The sequence below is a fragment of the Lepidochelys kempii genome, chromosome 1 (genome assembly GCF_965140285.1).
Source record: "Lepidochelys kempii isolate rLepKem1 chromosome 1, rLepKem1.hap1, whole genome shotgun sequence".
Classification (NCBI taxonomy): domain Eukaryota; kingdom Metazoa; phylum Chordata; order Testudines; family Cheloniidae; genus Lepidochelys; species Lepidochelys kempii.
In genome coordinates this window covers 68,656,819-68,672,376 of record NC_136380.1, presented here as the reverse complement: position 1 = coordinate 68,672,376, position 15,558 = coordinate 68,656,819, and the positions used below count along the sequence as shown (strand labels likewise).

The 15,558-nt window shown below is 39.9% G+C and overlaps 1 protein-coding gene across 1 annotated transcript in view; it reads left to right on the top strand.

Annotated features, from left to right (window-relative positions):
* DIAPH3 (diaphanous related formin 3) overlaps window positions 1–15,141 on the top strand; it is a 504,443-nt gene extending 489,302 nt beyond the window's left edge. Inside the window, exon 28 of the mRNA XM_073325081.2 lies at window positions 14,282–15,141. Coding sequence (XP_073181182.2) covers window positions 14,282–14,541 — 260 coding nt within the window. The 3' untranslated portion in view covers window positions 14,542–15,141. The remainder of the gene's footprint in view (window positions 1–14,281) is intronic.
* The last annotated feature ends 417 nt before the right edge of the window (window positions 15,142–15,558 follow it).

The following is a 15,558-nucleotide window of genomic DNA, read 5'->3' as shown; positions in this document are numbered from 1 at the left end:
CAGTAATGCAATTGAGTGCCTCATTAATTCTGGTGGTGTCATCTGTTTTTGATTAGTAAGGTTGTTGAGCATCCATTGTAAAGCCTTAAGGTGCAAGAAATTACATTTCAAATGTATGGTGGCGTCATCTAAGTGCAGTTGACAGTTCATCAGGTGTTAAGGCCATGGCTACAGAGTAGAAATGAAATAAGTTGTTAGCAGCCCACAGCACTTTTTTTGCAATTCAGGAACATTTTCTTATCCTGACTTTGTCAATCAAAAACATTGTTGGAAAAGCTATTAAACTAATAAAAAGTGACACTAAAGTATATTAAGTGTCTTCTGCTGTGCTATAGAGGGAGGAGAGATATCTTGTACTTTATGAGAGCTATGATGCAATACACAAGGTCTCTGGCTATTGCAATTTTTCTGATTACTTCTAAAAACTACTTCTGGATATTAAGAGAGCAATGCACAGAGCAATAAACAAGACCTACTCCATAATGAATAGTCCTGATTCTACAAGCTGCATATTTTTGCTGTTTACTATCACTCTGCTATACTCAGGATTGGAAAGCTGTACTTGAGTGATTTCAGTTAGTAATGTCAGAGTATTGGACCGTCTCCATAGAAGGCACATCTCTGTTTAACAACAGTTTTTTGCCATCAGTAGTTAGGTATAGACTCTCGGTAACATGGTGCAATATGTGGAGCTGAAAGACAATAATTTAGGAAATATTCCCTTCGGCCACTGTAGTATTTGCCCTGTGTAAATCAGAGATTCAATTAGGGAAATGTAATAAGATTACAGCTACATTTCTTTTCTTTCAATTATAATTTTATCATGTCCCACACTGAAAACTATGATCATGTAAGCATACAATGCTGTTGTATTAGTCTCTCTCACACATTTTTTGCTTTATTTTTTTAATCAAAAGTAATTTGTGTACAAACAGTATAAAAATATTTACATAAAAAATCAAGTGTCTTGAGTATCAAGAAAGTGGGCATTCTGTTGCAATATAATAAATCTATTTAAACATTTTTTTAAAATGTTAGCTATTTGTCAGTGGTTAAAAAAATCATACCTCTACTTCAGTAAATCTTGAAGTCATTTGTATTCAGTATTAATTGTCCTATATTCCAGGAGTAGGAGGGGTTTAAAAATCTCCAAAGAATCAAGCATAAATTTGCTCCACGACATTCATAGCAAGTCCCCAGTATTAGTGTTTCTTCTCATTCACGCACTTTATACTTTTTCTCATTCGGAGAAAATAAGTATCCCTTCATAGCCTATATGTATATCATTGTGTGCTGTTCCATGCTAGATCACCATTTAAACGGAGGAAAGATATTAAGCACAATTTTCCATTAACTGAATTTCCTGAGCTCTGCTGTTCATCAAAATAATTTAGGAAGACTTGTGTCTGGATAATACTAGCTGGATTGCCTTAGGTGATCTGAAGATAATTTTGAATTTGTTTTTTACACCAGAGATTTGTTTGTTTGAAAGACTAAAAATTAAGTGTTCACATTCTATGTTTATAAAACAAAGAAATTATCCCAAAGTCCTTACTCAGACAAAACTCTCTGGAAGTCAGTTCAGTAACATGTATTTCAGTAGCAAAAATATAAGAATCTCTAGACAAATCAGATGATCTCGTAACAATTCTTTAATAACTTATTTTGATGAACAGCAGTGCTCAGAAAATTCAGATGTGGGAAAACTAAACATTAATAGATTGAATTTTGAAGACAATGGGAGTTTTACCTAATTAAGAACTACAGGATTGAGTCTCAGTTTTGTTGGTCTTTCCATTGTGCTAAGAGTTTCATATCATAAACCCTGTCAGTTAAATAAATGTGTGAGAACAACTGAAGCAACATTGGTTCGGGATTATTTTTTCTTATGTCTTTAAAGGGGAACAACATCTGTCCGGTTGCTTTTTCTTGGTTTATCCTGCTGATCAACTCACTCCCTCCTAGTAGCTATGGTGAGTCAGTAATGCAGCGGGTTTCTTCTGGCTCTCTTTTTAATTACAAAATAGCGTATAGTGTATTTTACAACTCTAGCCATCCTGTTACTAAACAAGCTGTGTTTGGAGGGGGTGAGGTGGGGGGTTACATGAATGAAGGAAAGGAGGATTTGGGTCTATATACTGTCCATGTCAAGGGAAGTAGAGTATGGGAGATTGATCTGGGCCAGTTCTTGGCAGAATAACAATAGTTGGAGGCTTAGCCATATCTATTTAGTCTTGGTCGGTGCTGGTTGTTTTCACTTGAATTTTTTCAGATGCAGGTGAAATAGGGTTTGTCACAATGTCACTGCTTGTCCTGTCAGAAGGTATATGTAAAGAGAAGTCTTGCATATACTCTGAAGGAAGGAAGTCATGAGTGTATTGTAAACTCCTGTAGGATCGAATATTTAATGGAGAATCAATGTAGAATGCAGAGCACTGTTCTGAGATGCTCTTGCTTGCCTGTTCCAGTTAGGCTGTTGTACTGTAAACCACTTTCCTTTCGGCATCCACTGTCAGCCCCAGGTACAGAGCAATGCAGTGTCCAGCCTTGAAGTGAGAGACAATACACTTTCAACAGCTCTTTGTCAAAAAGGAGCTGGTAGATTTTTCCTATCCACATGAAGGTGGAAAAAGGTATTTTTTGCCTCTCCTCTGACATTGGCATCCAAATAGGGAGCCAAGTCTTACACAACTGCCACATTGCACACTATCTTGATGATCGATGAACATATGCCTTTCACTGAAAGAGTAGGCATGAGTTCTACTAAAACCTCTAAATGCTTTCCCTCATCTCTCCCTCCATCTACTAACCGATATCACTTCAATTCTGCTTGTGTTCTTCATCCGCATGCTTAGCTCCTCAGGATATGGGAGAGGCTGGGTAATATGTGCTTTAAAAGATTTGTGTCTATGAAGCCTTTGGGATATGTCCAAGAGCAATGTGTGGAACAATACAACAGCAGTAAAGTCAAAATCATTAGGATTAACAGTGTATCACCCATGGCTTTTGGTAGCTTTAGCTATAAATTCATAACATTTGCCTTATTTCCTGTAACCAGACTGATTAAGGAAAACAATTTATCACTCTTCTCTTTATAACAACCTTTTACAGACTTGAAAACTGTTATCAAATCCCCCCTCTTCTCTTCTCCAAATTAAACAAGCCTAATTTTTAAAATCTTTTCTCATAGGTTATTTTTTATAGACTGTCAGTCATTTTTGCTGCTCTCTTCTGGAATTTCTCCAATTTTTCCACATCATTCCCAAAGTGTGGCGCCCAGAACTGGACAGAGTACTCCAGTTGAGGTCTTATCAGTGCTGTGTAGAGTGGAAGAATAACTTCTTGTGTCTTGCTTACAACACTCTGCTAATACATTCCAGAACGATGTTCACTTTTTTAGCAACAGTATTACACTGTTGACTCATATTTAGTTTGTGATCCACTCTAATCCCAAGATCCTTTTCTGAAGTACTCCTTCCTAGGCAGTCATTTCCCATTTTGTATTTGTGCAGTTGATTATTCCTTCCTAAATGTAGTATTTTGCATTTGTCCTTGAATTTCATCCTATTTATTTCAGACCATTTCTCCAGTTTGTCAAGATCATTTTGAATTGTAATCCTGTCTTTCAAAGCGCTTGCAACCCCTCCCACCAGGGTGTTGTCTACAAACTTTATAATTGTACTCTCTGTGCCATTATCCAAATAGTTTATGAAGATATTGAATAGAACTGGACCCAAGACAGATCCCTGAGGGACCCCACTCGATATGTCCCTCCCCCTCCAGCTCGATTGTGAACCATTGATAACTACTCTCTGAGTATAGTTTTCCAGGCAGTTGTGCACACATCTTATTGTAGGTTCATCTCTAGACTATATTTCTCTGATCTGTTCATGAGAAGATCATGGGACACAGTATCGAGAACTTTACTAAAGTCGATATATATCTCATCTACTGCTTCTCCTCTATCCACAAGTCTTGTTACCCTGTTAAAGACATGTTAGGTTGGTTTGACATGATTTGTTCTTGACATATCCATATTGACTTTACTTATCACCTTTATTTTCTTCTATGTTTACAAATTGATTGTTTGCTCCGTTATCTTTCCTGGTACCAAAGTTAAACTGCCTGGTCTATAATTCTGTCACCTGTCCTTATTCCTCTTTTTATAGATAGGTACTATAGTTGCCCTTTTCCAATCCTAGGGATATTTTTCCTGTTCTCCACAAGTTCTCAGAGATCATCACTAATGGCTCAGAGATCTCTTCAGACAGTTCCTTAAGTATTATAGGATGTATTTCATCAGTCCCTGCCCAGTTGAAGACATCTAACTTGTCTAAGGGCATGTCTTCACTAGCAACGTTAAAGCGCTGCCTCGGCAGCGCTTGAACGTGGCTGTGTAATTGCAGCACCAGCCCTGGGAGAGAGCTTTCCCAGCGCTATAAAAAAACACCTCCACCAGGGGAGTAGCTGGTGCACTGTCTACACTGCCACTTTACAGCGCTGAAACTTGCAGCGCACAGGGAGCTGTTTTTTCACACCCACGAAAGTTGCGGTGCTGTAAAGTGGCAGTGTAGACAAGGCCTAAGTAATTCTTAATTTGTTCTTTTCCTATTTTAGCCTCAGATCCTGCCCCATTTACACTGATGTTTACTATGTTAGCTGTCCAATCACTGCTAACTTTTTGGTGAAAACTGAAACAAAAAAAGGCATTTAATACTTCAGCGATTGCTGCGTTGTCTGTTATTGACAACCCTTCATTATGGTTGGCGTTCCTTGAGCTGACGAAACATCCGAAACCAACTTCAGTCTGTCGCCCAGAGGACTACCTCCCAATTTAAAAATAGCTTAAGAATTTCTAACTGTGTCCATTGGTATTGTTGGCTTCTTCCTGCACATTTAAAATTTAACATGTCTAATTTTTGAGGGCATTTTTCTGATTTTTGGTCTTGCTGATGAGTGAAAGGGTTGTAGCATATTCCTGGAGTTGACGAACAAAGGCTACACTCCAAAGAAATAAAGTGTCTTCATCACAAGAGTTCTTGCGGAAGAGCCTTTCCAGGGGTAGGCTTCTGTTGCTCTTCTGTCATTTTTTAAAGAGTTGTGCTTAAATTCCAGGGAGCGAGAGAATGCTTTTCAGCCTAGGAAGAGTAATTTTGAACTGAGTATATATATCTTTTGCAAATATTTACAGAGATGTGCCACTGCCAAATTAACAAAGAGAATTTTTGCATTTTCAAGAGTTACTGGTCTGACATAGACTAGGCGAAGTCTGTTAGTGGAGAAATGTAGTTTAAAAAGGCTGTGCTCTGTATTGTCATTTATTCTGTTGTACATTGAATTTTCTAAGTACTGCTTCGTTTTATATGCTTTAATCTGTGAAAAGCTGTCCAAAACAGATAAAAGTAGCAATACTGAAACAAAAAGTTTGAAGCAGTATTGCCTCAAATACTATTAGTTGGAGTTTTCCAGTTTAAAAAGATAGTGAAAAGGTCTTGGTCTTTCAACGAGAGATTTTGCAGCCTTCATTGGTGGAGCTGGCAGTTAGATGTGGAGGCACTGCGAGCCTCTGACAAAGAGGGAAGGTAGCTTAGTGCATGTCTACACTAGCATTTATGTCGGCCAAATTTTTGTCGCTCAAGGGTATGAAAAAACACATCCTTGAGCGACATAAATTTTCCCAGCAAAAGCGCTCATGTGCACAGTGCTATGTCGGCGGGAGATGCTCATTGGGCAGGTTTTATTGTACGATGGGAGAGCTCTCTCCCATCAGCATAACTCGGATACATGAGCACTCTCATGGTGGCACAGTTGTATCAGTACAACTGTGCCGCTGTAAGCTTCTAAGTGTAGACTTGGCCTTAGTAAATGTAAGAATTGATCCGGTATTGTGGGGAGAGGACAAGTTGTCCGTAGCCTCCGTCTAGGATGCCATTTCTAAAAGGATTGCAATCATTTTGCCAGTAGACAGGAGGGGGCTAAAGGCCTCCTTCTCCTGAAGTCCAGCATAATAGTAAGTAGCACAGAAGAGTTCAAACTTATGGTCAGTAGTTTGATGCCCAACAGTACTAGCCAGCTAGCAATTACAAATAGCTAAATAGATTTATATGGTCTCAACATTGTTTTTTTAAGGTGATAAATTACGCTCCTTTATTACCTATAAATTGCAGTAGGGTCCTGATTCTTTGCTAAAACACAGCAGATGGCAACTTCTGAGTTTTTAATCCATTCCCAGGAACTGCTTTGTCAGTTGCAGTGGCATTACAAATCAGGCACTAGCCATTCCAGTGCCTCTAGGATGAGTGCATATTTCCTGGATATTACCAGTAAACTTGATGATTCGGGGAGCTGCTACAGCAGCTGGCAGAGATCATCTTGGGGTGAATGAGCCCTATAGGCAACAATGCATGTGGCACCTTTGAAGCATTGTGTGCAGCAGTAAAGAGGATCCTGAGGGTGTCATCTTAGCAGAATAAAATTCCCATTGTAATTTTAAAATGAAAAGATTTGGTAGGGTAACAAATGAGGCTTTTGAATTTTTAATTAAAAAGGAACAGGAGTTTCCCTCTCCCCCTCGTAATACCTGCAAAATGACTTTTAAAGCTTTGACTTGAAATAGAATGAGGCACCAGTGTGACTCCTATGATGTAAAGAATTCCACCACAATGGAGCAACAGGAGCAAACATCTGATATTTATACTCGGCGGCTGGTAGAAATACCACAGCCCAACAAAGTGAACAGTGATTCTGTGAGATGCTGTGGGATTGTGTAGGTGTCATAGTTCAAGCTGAGTCTATATATCCACTGTACATTCTCTGTTTATTCCCTTTCTAACTGTTCATTAGTTGACCAATTTATTTACACTTGGTATGCTTAAAAATAGGAGTCGAATTTTTCTGGAGATTTGTTTGAAAATTTATGATTAAAAGATTTAAAATACTAGGACATCAAAAATTACGCTTTTTTTAAATTATTCCCTGTCTCCCTTGATTTATCAACCTACATGTTGTCAGCATAGCAAGTATTCCACAACTCCAAGTTCACAGACAGACATTTTCCACGCTCAAGCATAGGGAACTTTGGCAGATGTCAAACCTCCTAACAGTCCAAGAGACCAGGGCTCTTCATTTGCAGATGTTAGCAGAGGGCAGAGCTGGCTCTAGGCATCAGCAAATTAAGCAATTGCTTAGGGCCCCAAGCATCTCAGGGGGGGCCCCCATTTGCTTTTTATTATAAGAACTTGGCTGTTTTAGAATTGGGGGAGGGGAGGATATTCCTGGATAGGGCCACAGTGGGCTAGTACTGGCACTGACAGAGGGATGAGATTGGGTAGAGACAGGGCATGGAAGAGGATAGAGCTGGAATTGAGCACTGGAGTGGGGCTGGTTTGCAAATAATCAAGTTTGGAGGAAGCAGGAGAAATAGGTAAAAAGGAGCTTACAATAGAAAGCCTGCGGCTGGAGCCAGGCACTGAACTGCTGTTGGGAAATAAGGACCAGTTGGAGCCTGACAGCAAAGAAAGTCTGAGGGGCTTAGCAAAACAAAAATTTCTGCTCTGGGAAAATCTTTGCATACACAGCAAAGAGAGTTTTAAACTGACTCTCATGCTTTCATTAGAGTGTGCAGAGCTTTTTCACATGAAGCAGCCTGGCACTGTATTAAAGTGTCTGTGCATACACGCAGCCTGGTCTCAGGTGTGGTGTACAGCAGCAGCCATTCTGTTAGCTGGGGTTTCTGTATATACTTATATACAGTATATATAATTCTATATATACGTAATTAGACAAAACATTAGAGCTAAAGCTAAATATATAAACATAACTTACACCCATCATTAAAATAGGGCCATTATATTAAACAGGAACTACTTGTGTAATAACCATCAAATTTGACACTGCTGAGCAAATAAAACACATACACACTCTATTATCCAAACTTTATTTAAAAGGCCTGGGCAACACCCATTAAAACCAAAGGGGAAATGCTATTATTTTCAGTGGAAGTTTGGAGTGGGCCCTTAAAAAGTAACACAATTCTAGGAGCAGAGTTAAGGTTGGTTGGGTTGGCTATTGTTTCTGTTTGAATGAAGTGATAAGGGTAGTATCAGAATTGTTTAAACAGATGTGATTAATGGTATGCCTTCTCTCTAAAGCTGCTTAGCAACCTTAACTGAAATTTAACAAAATTGTTTGCTCTATGATCTTCAGTGGCTGCCTATTGGTATCTAGATACAATTGAAGGCATTGTTTTTGACCTATTATAAAAGCTGTAAATGGCCTGGAACGTACCTACCTGAGATCACCTCTTTCCTCATGCCACAAATGATACTAGGGCTGGAGCTCCCTTACTGTAAAATAAGGACTATTGATGGGATGATCTCTATGAGTCCCTTTGATTCTGGAACTCACTCCAACCACTTCATCTAATGTAGACAGAATCCGCCGAACTTTAAGGCATTGTGCAAACCCTAATTATTTGGCATTGGAGGAAGGGAAAATATTTTTCCATGTCTTTTTTTCTGTCTTGCTGTGACTGGTTGGGAGGAGCTTGATTAAACCGAGGAAGTTGTGCATTGTAACTGCTAAATATTGACAAAAGTGGCTAGAGTGTGAATAGATTATCTAAGAAATATCCATATAACATAGTTTAAGACAGGAAGGGAAGAATATTATAAACCTTTGAAACTGCAGAAGCATGTTAGGTAGTGTGATGCAGAGATGGCAAACTATAAACTCAGGACCTAGCTAGGCTGAGATTTTCAAAGCAGAGTAGGAAATATAACCACACAAATCAGATTAACTTCCATTTTCAGATTATAAAAGACAACTAGTAGATTTAGCTGCACGTTTAATTAAAATTGATGTAATTCATGGAATTAAAATCCATAGTTGGCTTTCAACGTTTCAAACCTAACGTCCAAAATAATCTAGATTTGTTATACGATCTTAGGCCCAGGTTCATAGAGGGACTTCGGGGGTCCCACATTCAGCGTTGCAACACCTAACTTTTAGGCACCTCGCTATCCAATGTAATCCACAAACCCTTGGTTAGATATCTAAGATCCCTATACAATGCACAGGGAGAGAGAGGCAACTGAGAATGGGATCCACAAAAGCCAGCATACTAGGCAGGGAGTCACCTAACCTGGCCAACAGCAGATGCCAACAAGACAAGTCTGTCCTAAACCCTGTCCCTCTTAGGGAGTTAGGCAACTAAGTCCAAGCAAGAGGGAGGTGCCTATCCCTGCTTGAGATCCACAGACATCTGAAGTCAGGCATCTAAGCTATTTCTGATAAGAATGGCAGTGATGCACTCCCCCTTGACGCAAAATGGCAGGGCAGGAGGGGGAGAGGAGGATGCAGTGCACATGAGGGAGCAGTATGCATGCCAGATGCAGAAACGTAGGCCCCTAGGGGACTTTTACAGCAAAAATTAGTGAGTTTAGGCACCTATGGTTAGGTGGCAGCTTAGTGGGGGTTTGTGAATCACAGTGGCACCTAAATCTGAGTTTTAGATACCTAAGTCCCTTTGTGGATCTGAACGATTGTATTAAAGGATGACAGACATAGGTCTTTCAAATATACCATTCTCCAGCTTTGGAAAGTTCAGCATATCTTCCACTTAGCTCCCCAGCCCAGGACATACCTTCTCGAGCCATCTTTGAACTTCCTAGAGTTGGTTCACTCTCTTATTGAAGAGTATCTATGAGACTTATCAGAAGCCTTTAAATCTGGGTGAGACAAGCATTTTCAGCTCTACCACTGTTGTTTTGTATCTGATCATTACAGACAGTTCGTTCTCTGGAGAAGTCAATGGGACTTAAAGTTATGCTTAAATCTGTCACTGAAACAGGGCCTCATTTTTTTTAAAGGTCCTTTGTTTGCAGCATTGTAAGAGACCAAGGTCAGAGTTCACATGTTTACTATGCTTATTTATCTGTAGTAGGTGGCCCCTCCAGGTCAGCTTGAAGCACACGTCAAGATTTATATCACAACAGTTCTTTCAATACCTTTAGCTGAGAAAATCAGACCGCAAGCTGCAGTTTTCAAAGGAGTGCCTAACACATGTAGGCTCTTTTGAAAATTCCAACTTCATTCTTTAGTATTCACAGGCCAGCATATATCAAGCCCTAAATTCTCTTAAAAGAAAAAGAAAGAAAAAAAAGATGAAGTTTCAGAAAATTACGGGTTCCTTCTCTTCCCCCTCCCCCAATCATCTTTTTGACCATCAGAATATGGACAGCAGCAAAGGTTAGGGGCACTCTGTATATTGATATAGACAATGTAGTCCTACAGGATCTTAAAGCCCCCAGTGGTGTGTGCAGATTCATTATAATACAATTATTAAGTAAAAAATATTAAATGGAGAAATATATATAAACATACTACAATTATTTTAAATTGTATATAATGTGTGTGTATGCATGGTCTCACTTGCTGAAAGCTCTTTTCTTTTGGCCTTATGTGTTACAGGGAGTCTCAATGTGTACAACTATAGTCACGTGGATTATTGTGTTATTTCCAACATACAGTATATATAAAATAGAGCTTAACCGTTCAGCTAAGTGAAAATTGAAGCTCTGTTAAATTTTAAGTAACAATTGTCCATCTGATATAGAAGGAGAAAGGAGGGTATTTATTTTCTTCCAACAGCCAAAAGGTGATCATACTAATAAAATTTGTTGAGATTGTCCAAGATAGTGTGTAAAATACTCATCCATCACTGTGAGCCCCTGGTCAGGGAATGACAATGCAGTAAATATCTTCAGCAGCTGCCTTGGAATGTACAAGCTGTTTTCGGTAGGAATTTTCAGCACTCACATAAAACACACTGTCATGAGTGACTGCCTGTGCTCCAGAGTCATTACTATTGGGATGATAGAACATCTTTCAGCGAATAACCAAAAAACTTTAAATGTCATGTCAAGTTTGTTGAAGCCATTTTCAAGCCTTGTTCAAGGTTACATGAATATTGAGTATGCTTGTTTTTAAAAAGTATAAGATCTATGAGAGGGATCACTCAAAAGGCTGGTAGATGAGAGTCACTTGCTTTAAAAAAAAAAAAAAAAGAAAGAAAGAAATTTGTCTAGTCTTCTTTCAGAAAGTCAATCAGGCAGAGCCATTTATTCATCAGCCAGTGCAACTCACAGCTGGTGAGATAAGTCAAGCTCGCTGTCACTTAGTTGAATATAGCCACAAAGAGACCAGAAAGGAAAGAAAGTAGATTATCTTGGATGATTAAATTACAATACAATTTTGATTTATTTAAAGTTTTAAAAATCTGCCTGACAAATTCTAAATTCTACAAACAAAAGACACTAGGTGGGTGATGTAATATCTTTTATTGGACCAACTTCGGCTGATAAAAAAGACAAGCTTTTGAGTTCCACTGATCACTTCTTCAGGTCTCAGAAAGGTAATCAGAGTGTCACAGATAAGTACAAGGTGGAACAGATTGTTAAACATAAAGAGACAAGTTGCAGGAAACCATTCAAAATGAAGTGAGCAATTAACACTTCAGCAGTCATAGGTCAAAGGAGAGTTGGTGGGTTACAGATTGTTGTAATGAGAAATAAACCTAGTCTCTCCATTGAGTCAATGATTTCTAATGTCTGGAAGAGTTATGAATTTAAGCTCCAAGGCTCACCTTTTGAAGGTGTTTTGTGGGTTTCCTTTGAGTATGAGGACTGAGAGATTAGATGTGGAATGATCATTTTGTCAAGCGTGTTCCCCCACAAGTGATAGGGTGTTTTTGTCTTTCATCATTTTCATGTATGAGTTCACTGGAGAGCGTAGTGATAGTCTGATTTCCCCCACATACTTGTTGTTGGGGTATTTGATGCACTGAATGAGGTACACCACATGTTGTGACAGGCATGAGTAGGACCCATTCATCTTGAAATGGGTGCTGTGGAGGATACTGATCACTGTAGCAGTGTATGTATGGCTGCAGGTTTTGCATCTTATGTTTATGGCGGGGTCTGGTGTTGCTTTGAGTTGATGGGTCCTGGTCTGTGAGGAGCTAGTTTCTGATGACGAGTTTAGCAATGTTGGGAGGGTTCTTTGAATGCCAGAAGAGGGGATTCAGGAAAGATTTCTTTCAGATGTGGTCCCCATCAAGTATGGGTTATAATTCTATGATTATACCCTGTATGGGTTCCAGTGTGGGGTGCTAGGTGATAACAAGGTGTGTGTGGGTTTTCTGTATCAAAGCCAGTTCTGCTGGCAAATCTGCTTCGCGGATGGAGTGTCCTTATTTAGTGAAGACAGTTTTAGGTATGTTAAGGCATGTATCCTGGACTTTCTCCTCAGAGGGCTTTCTATAGCAGAGATGGGCAAACTATGGCCCACCGGCCACATCCACCTGTGGGACCGTCCTGCCTGGCCCTTGAGTGCCCAGCTGGGGAGGCTAGCCCCTGGCCCCTCCCCTGCTGTCCCCCCTCCCCCACAGCCAGCGCTCTGGGTGGTGGTGCTGTGAGCTCCTGCCGGGAAGCACAGCGGCGTGGCTGGCTCCAGCTGGGCAGCTCGGCTGCCAGTCCTGCTGTTCTGAGCGGCATGGTAAGGGGGCAGGGGGAGAGGGGATTGGATAAGGGGAAGAAGGTCGTGGGGGGCAGTCAGGGGACAGGGAGCAGTTGGATGGGGTGGAGGTTCTGAGGTGGGATGGTCAGGGGACGAGGAATAGGGGGGATTGGATAGGTGTGAGAGTCCTGAAGGGCCTGTGGATGGGGTCGGGGCAGTCAGGGGAGCAGGGAGGGTTGGATAGGGTGTGGGGTCCTGGGAGAGGGTAGTCAGGGGTGGGGGGGTCCTGGGAGGGGGTGGTCAGGGGACAAGGAGCACGGGGGGTTGGTTGGGTGGGGGGGTATGAAGGGGGGCAGTCAGAGGGTGGGGGCCAGGCAGTTTGGGAAGGCACAGCCTTCCCTACGTGGCCCTCCATACAGTTTCAGAACCCCAATGTGACCCTCAGGCCAAAAAGTTTGTCCACCCTTGTCCTGTAGTAACTGAGTGCCTCACTGTAGATAAGATTTCTTGGTGTGTCTGAGGTATTTGCTCTATCTGTGAAGGTAAGAGTGGTGATCCATGGATTTCCTGTATATAATTGTCTGTAGGGTTCTGTTGGTGAATTTTTATCCTCGTGTCCAGGAAGTCGATGCGGATGTGGGAGTGTTCTTGAGAGAGTTTGATGAATGGATGGTGGTTGTTGAAGTTGCAGTGAAAATCTCTGAGGAAGTCCAGAGGATGAAAATATAATCAGCATATCGCAGGTGTATCATCAGTTTAGTGTTGTATATTTCAAGAAATTCTTCCTTGAGGTGGCCCACGAAGAGGTAGGCATATTGGGGAGCCAATTGTACCCAGGGCTACACAATACAAAGTACCCATAAATAGTACAAAATGATCATTCCGTATCTGACCTCTCAATCGTCAACTTCAAAGGAAATCAGCACAACACCTTCAAAAGGCGCACCTGGGAGCTTAATTTTATAACTCTGATAGACACAAATAATCACGGACTTAATAGAGATTGGTTTGATGTCTCATTATAACAATCTGTAACCCACTAACACTCCTTGGACCTGTGACTGCAGTGGTGTTAATTGCCTGCTTCAGTTTGAATGATTTCCTGCAACGTGTGAACTTCTCTCATGCTTAATGATCTATTCCAGCTTGTATTTAACTGTGACACTCTGAGTACCTTTGTCGGACCTGAAGAAGAGCTCTGTGATGCTTGAAGGCTTGTCTCTTTCACCAGCAGAATTTGGTCCAATAAAAGATATTGCCTCACCCACCTTGTCTCATAACCTGGGGCCAATACAGCTACAACAACAACACTGCACACACAAAAATATAGTCTAGCATGGGTTAAAAATGTCAAACACCTTTCTGTGTCTTTCTCTTCTCACCTGAAGGCCCATTCCTGTAAGGCACTTGTGTTCTTCATTCCAAATTATTTCAGTGTCAATCAAGGGTGCTCAGCACCTGGCAGGATCTGGCCCTGGCTTTGTGAAAATGGAAGCTAGTTTGATAAATATGGTTTACTTACTTCCATATTGCTTCCCTTGAGCCACATTGTCTAGAAATAGCGTTTTCAGAGGTAATGATTTTCATTTTATGCCATCTTTTAATTCTTAACTGTTCATCCTCATGCCAACAATACTATTCCTTCTACATGTAAAATTACTCCAACTTTGTCTATTTTGAAGGCTTTCTGTATTGAAAAACGTAACTAGAGTAACAGTCTTTGTTTAACAATGAGATGAAGCTTTTATTTTCTTCTCTTCTACAGAGAACCAGAAAGCACACCTAGAAAAGTCACATTCAAACCACAATATCAATTTCAACTTCACAAGGACTCCAATCACCAAGGAGCTTAATTATGACATGGAAGCTAATTCCTCTACAGCAAGGAGCAAGGCTGTTGGAAGAAAGGAGACCTACATTGGAGAAAGCAACAGAGAAAAGGAAATGGAGCTTGTTGGCTCTGCTTCCAAAGGAGATGTTGTTCCTGAAGTAGAGGCTTTGCTGGCAAGATTACGAGCATTGTAAATTAATCCTAGAAAACTGATTAAGCAATCACTAAAGACAAGCTATAATAAGCTGCTACATTTTTAAAATACACATTAATTTTGCATGAGTGACACTTACGCACTTCTGTATTCCAAACTTCACATACTTTATATCTAAAATACAAATGTGTAATGCTTTGCCTATGAATTTGAGCCCATGGTTTATGCATAACTATAAGCAGGCTTGTATGCATTTCTACCTACTGACAGTCTGGTAATTCAGACAGATGCTGAATTACCCCAAGAAACAATTATTTTAGTGTCCAGACTTCTGAACACAATGTTATGAGAACTTTTCTCCACAACACACAGTACATTTTAAATAGTTTTAAACCATTATGTTTGGTCATCATCTAGGACTAATAAATAGCTACAGAATCAACCTGTATATTTTTCTATTTTATTTCTACACATCACCTGCAGTGTAATTTTTAGCACCTAAGGAAGTTCATTATTGTATCATATTAAATGCTTATGGAGGAAAATGTATACTATGTAAATTTCTCATAGCCATGTTTTTATTCACTTTAAATAAGAACACCAAAGAATGCTGAATAGTTTATGCGTTAGCTAAATGGTAACACGAACAGAAGCTTACATCTATGCAAGAAATGTATTTTATGTATGACTGATATTTCATTGCTGTTAAACTTGTTTGGATGATTGTATAAAATCAATGTACAAAAGTTCTATGAATACAATGTTGCAATTGTGCACATAGGATAACAGCTTCTTATTTTATAAGTAGCTACCAAAGTAATTTTTCACTACTTTTGCTTGAGTAAACATAATATTGCAATAATATAAAGAACGCCTAATGGCAGAGACCTCTACAATTGGTTTTCAACAAACTCATTTAGCAGTACAATCTCATTTGCTGGCACAGGAGGAATCTCACACATAATTGCATCTCCATTTTGACACAAGTCATTGTACACTGTTACATGTTCACTAACATATTTATTAATTGCACATCACCATGAAAAAAACATGCTAC